The sequence below is a fragment of the Mus pahari genome, chromosome 5 (assembly GCF_900095145.1).
Source record: "Mus pahari chromosome 5, PAHARI_EIJ_v1.1, whole genome shotgun sequence".
Lineage (NCBI taxonomy): Eukaryota > Metazoa > Chordata > Mammalia > Rodentia > Muridae > Mus > Mus pahari.
Window position 1 is genome coordinate 53,344,944 of NC_034594.1, and position 5,210 is coordinate 53,350,153.

Below are 5,210 nucleotides of genomic sequence, written 5' to 3' on the forward strand. Positions count from 1 at the left end.
TCTCTCTCTCTCTCTCTCTCTCTCTCTCTGTAGACAAAAAAAAAAAAACAAAAACAAAAACAAAAAACCACCACCAAAAAAACCCTGCCAGCTTCTATATCTTTCTGCAAACACCTCCTTGAACACACCATCTTCAGTGTTGAGCGTTTTACCTTAAGACCTAAATTCCTCTTGCTGCTATTTAAGACCATTGCATCTCAGGACATGCCTGGGCAGCCTGTACTTGTGGAGTAAATGGGGACAGTGGGGCGGATAGGCGAGGAAGCAAAACTGAAAAGTAGGCCACCCTGACCTTTCCCACTCCTTTGCCAACAGTTTCCTCCACATAGTATACCCCACTGCCTCCCATGTGCCTCCCCGCGTCCATCTCTGCTGCTCCGCAGAAGGGGTTCCAATGGTCTCTTAGCCTCCCTACCTCTGCCCACACATCCCTTCCAGCCTGAGCTCTCAGCTATGTTCCAATAGGAGCCATCTGACTCAGGCGGGTTCCCCCCAGGTGTGAATTCCTGGCTGACAACCTATGGAAACCAAGTGGCAGCTCTCTCTTCTGGTGGAATGAAAGTGGGCAGGGGAGAGAGGCTGCTGACGGTGTGCAGAACTTTCCCTCGGGTCTTTACTCACCAAACCAAACATCACCCCCCCCTTCCATTCCCCTTTTGGTTATGTCACCCCAGCACACAGGGCTTGGCTTGGCGCCATCTCTCTCTGGGAAAGCCAGCTACCCTGGAGCTAGAGAAGGGTCAGCACCACCTATTTGCCAACAGTGTTGAGGAACTGAGTTCCCAGCCCCTTCCAGCTGTCTAGCCCAGGGAAACAGGGGTAGCAGGAGAGAAGAGCCCACCACGGCCCTCTAAGCTAAATTTTGAACTAAGAGGGGTGTGGCTTTGAGGGGCTATGTTCCCTAGACATTCATACCTCACGGCTGTTTTGTCCCACGGATGGCCACTGCTTTGTGCTGTGGCTTTCCAGGTTGCAGCCCACCAAGGCACACTCCTTCCTTTATACTGTCTACTTTCCTTTAGAATATTCTCTTTTATGAAATGTGCTATTTTTTTTTTTGACAGTTTTCTTGATCTTTTTCTGCTAATTTTTTCCTTGTCTCGCTTTCGGGCTAGGCTTGTTGAAGTTTAACCTTGGCCTCCCTCGCACCAGCTGCCTTCACCTTGAGTGAAGTTCCTGTAAGAGTTTATTAATTAAGATGTGCAGAGAAGGATAAGACTGGATTCTTGTCATAATGTAATTTTCAGTGTAGATCTTCGTAAAGAGGGGACACAGACTTGGAATGGAAAGAAGACCAGAGGGACGCCATCAGTCTCATCAGTTGGGAGTAGGGAGAGACTCCTGCAGCTTCCGGCTATGGGCTGAGTGAGGCCCGACTACCTCTTCTTCACCCTACCTGCACCCTACATCTTTTGTGTTTGGGGAGGTACACTTCTGACCTGAAGTTCTGCTTCCCAGGGCCGTGGGCAGCCCCCTGGTCATGGATCCTACCAGCATCTGCAGGAAGGCCAGGCGGCTGGCAGGAAGGCAGGCTGAGCTGTGCCAGGCAGAGCCGGAAGTAGTGGCAGAGCTTGCCCGAGGCGCAAGACTGGGGGTTCGAGAATGTCAGTTCCAGTTCCGTTTCCGACGCTGGAACTGCTCCAGTCACAGCAAGGCCTTTGGGCGCGTCCTGCAGCAGGGTTAGTGTGAGAGGGGACCCAGAGGGAGGTGGTTTCTCCTTGCTAGGGAAGCAGTTCGAACTCCATCTCCTGATTTGCCCCTAGCCACCCTCCACACTTTGGCCCTCCACACCTGCCTAGAGTCTGTCTCCCAGGTGGTCCAGGACAGACCTCGGGGGCGGGATCCCAGTTCCCACCTATGATCCTGGACAGTCACTGGCTTCTGCTCCCTTCTCCCTCCGCAGACATTCGAGAGACAGCTTTTGTGTTTGCAATCACCGCAGCAGGTGCCAGCCACGCAGTCACTCAAGCCTGTTCCATGGGAGAGCTCCTACAGTGTGGTTGTCAGGCACCCCGGGGGCGGGCACCGCCTAGGCCCTCCGGCCTTCTGGGCACTCCTGTACCTCCAGGGCCAACTGGCTCTCCAGATGCCAGCGCAGCCTGGGAGTGGGGAGGCTGCGGAGACGACGTGGACTTCGGGGATGAGAAGTCAAGACTCTTTATGGATGCGCAGCACAAGCGGGGCCGTGGAGATATCCGTGCATTGGTGCAACTGCACAACAACGAGGCGGGCAGGCTGGTGCGTATGGGCAGAAGAAGCAAGCGCCATGCATGCGTGTAGAAATGCAAGAGAGTGTAAGCGTGGTAGTGTGGGCACAAGTAAAGTTGTGAATATCAGAGTGTGTGGATGTGTGTCAGGGTGAGCAAGACAGGGCAACTTGGGAAGGCTGGGACGGGCACACAGATATATGTGGCATGTGAGATGGCCAGTGGGGGACTGGGGGCTTGACCTGGAGTTGAGAGGAACAATGAACAGAGTGGCCAAAGGACATTTCTAGAATGGTGCCGAGGGCCAATAGAGACCCAAGGTGGGGTTGGCATCCCATGACAAGTAGGGTAACCCTTGGGGCTGGTAGAGAGGTGGATCTCAGGACAGAAGCAGTGTACTGAGACAGGGCCTAGGGATGGAATTAAGAATAGATGCTATGGAAAGGTCTGGAGTCTGGTGGTTAGTTAGAGCGGACTCTAGGAAAACTGACTTGGAAAGGACCTGAAGGACCAGGAGTCCAGTGAGAAGTCAGTAGTAGCGAGGATAGCCGAGGTCCAGCCTCAGTCCAGCAAGCAAAGAAGACTGAGACTCTGCTCTCCATAGTGCAGTCAAGTGGACTCTCCTATATCCCACGTCTCAGCTCTAGAGTAGTTAAGGACCAGCACTCCACACATTCTGTGTCCTTTAGGGTTCAACCTAAGAATCAGGCAGAAGGGAGGAGGGGGCCGGGAGAGGAATGTCCGGACAGGCCCACATACCTGTAGAGAGGATTGGGGAGGGGTGACAGAGACAGCCGCGGAGGGTGGGGGCTGGCTGTGTCTGCTCAGTTCTGGCTGGGGCCGCCAGGGGCTGGAATGAGGAGGCCGGGTTGACAGGAGGGTTAGGCAGTGACAGCTGCCACTTCTTTGCACTCCAGGGAAAATAGAGAATCTTACTACTGTGTCCATTCTATTCCCTCCCGCTCCCTGGCTTCGGACCCTTCGATCTCTGCTCTGTCTACTGCTCCCACTTCCCTCTCTTTTACTCCCCTATCCTTGTCATTCTTCCTCCTTTCTGAGTGGTTCTTTTCTTGATTTCCTCTTTCTAAACTTGTGCTTGCCTGTCCTCCCTCCTTCCTTTCCTTCCTTCTCTCCTTCTTTCCTTCCTTCTTCGCTTGCTTGCTTGACCCCCCCACCCTCACCCCCACCCCCGGCTTCCTTTGCTTTCTGTCTGTCCCCCCCCCACCCCCCGCCGCTCTCGGCCCCGCCCATCGCCCGGCCCTTCTGCTCCCGCAGGCTGTGAGGAGCCACACGCGCACCGAGTGTAAGTGCCACGGGCTTTCGGGTTCCTGCGCTCTGCGCACCTGCTGGCAGAAGCTGCCTCCGTTCCGCGAGGTGGGCGCACGGCTGCTGGAGCGCTTCCACGGCGCCTCGCGCGTCATGGGCACCAACGACGGCAAAGCTCTACTGCCTGCGGTCCGCACACTCAAGCCTCCCAGCCGAGCGGATCTCCTCTACGCAGCCGATTCACCCGACTTCTGCGCCCCCAACCGGCGCACCGGTTCGCCGGGCACGCGTGGCCGCGCCTGCAACAGCAGTGCCCCGGACCTCAGCGGCTGCGACCTGTTGTGCTGCGGTCGCGGGCACCGCCAGGAGAGCGTACAGCTCGAGGAGAACTGTCTGTGCCGCTTCCACTGGTGCTGCGTGGTGCAATGCCACCGCTGCCGCGTGCGCAAGGAACTCAGCCTGTGCCTCTGACCAGCCGCCTGCCTCGGAACGGCTGGCAGACACCTCTAGACAATCTGCAGGACTATTAGATTCCAGCAGGGGGCGCTGTCTGAGTCCAGCAGCTCCCTAGGAAAAGTACCTATACAGGCCTTGGGAAATTACAGGGGCCAGACAGGAACTTGGGGTTTACACCAGCCCAGGAAAGAAAGTCCGGAAGAACATACCCCTCCAGCATCCCCCAGAAAGGCCCTCTGCTAGTTTCTGCAGGAGATCCCTCCCCTTGGCCTCCCAGATGGAAATAAAAAAGCCAGACTCTGGCCTCTGGAAATAGTATTCCTCAGAATTACTGGGGTGGATGGGTGAGTTTAGTATCAATAAAGACTTTGAAATCCACAGTTTGAGAGGAGGTAGTCCTACAGGGCCAGGATATGGAAGAAAGTCGGTCCTGGTAGAGCTAGCATTTCAGTCCGAATCTATCATTCCACCCGTTACCAAGGCAGGACGGAGTGAGGGAGCACTTATGGAAAGGGAGAGAAGAGGGCTCATGGAAACCTTTAGCACACCTTTTGTTCTTTCTTGGTTCTTGAGAACTTGTGGTCCCATGTTAAAGGAGCACAAAGAGCCCAGAAGCTTCTAGTCGTGTCCTTAGTTAGTTGTCAGGCGTCTGTGGGAACTTCTATGGCATCATGTCTTTCTGTGACTCCTGATGAAATTAGGATCATGAGATTAAAAGCTTGTCATAAACTGTCAAATACAGCGAAACTACTTGTGAGGAACCCCTGCTTTTGTTACCATCAAAACTAACCACCCATCAGTTCTGTTTCTGAGGAGACAGGAAGATCACTGGGGCTGATTGGCTAGCCAGCCTAGCCAATTTGGTGATTTCCCAGGAGTGAAAGACTGTCTCAAAAGGGGAAGAGGGCTTCCATATGACTCAATAGATAAAGGTGGTACTGCCCCTAAACTCTGGTCTGAATTTGATCCCCCAAACCCAACACAAAAGAGGGAGAAAACAGACTCCTCTCTCTCTCTCTCTCTCTCTCTCTCTCTCTCTCTCTCTCTCTCTCTCTCTCTCTCTCTCTCTCTCTCTCTCTTTCTCTCTCTCTCTCTCCTTACTTATTTATTCATATAAATGTGTATATATTACTTATATATACACATTTATATGAATACATAAGTAAGTAAATGTATAATAATTTCAAAAGAACATCTAGTTTGTCTTCTGGCCCCTATTTGTATATACACACACACTATGTAGACTGCCCAACATAGTGTTTTGTTTTGTTTGTTTGTTTT

At 53.3% G+C, this 5,210-nt stretch overlaps 1 protein-coding gene across 1 annotated transcript in view; it reads left to right on the plus strand.

Annotated features, from left to right (window-relative positions):
* The window catches only part of Wnt6 (Wnt family member 6), a 13,336-nt gene extending 9,027 nt beyond the window's left edge, over window positions 1-4,309 (plus strand). The window contains exons 2-4 of the mRNA XM_021198468.2: window positions 1,459-1,679; window positions 1,904-2,238; window positions 3,483-4,309. Of these exons, the coding sequence (XP_021054127.1) occupies window positions 1,459-1,679; window positions 1,904-2,238; window positions 3,483-3,944 (1,018 nt within the window). The 3' untranslated portion in view covers window positions 3,945-4,309. The remainder of the gene's footprint in view (window positions 1-1,458; window positions 1,680-1,903; window positions 2,239-3,482) is intronic.
* The last annotated feature ends 901 nt before the right edge of the window (window positions 4,310-5,210 follow it).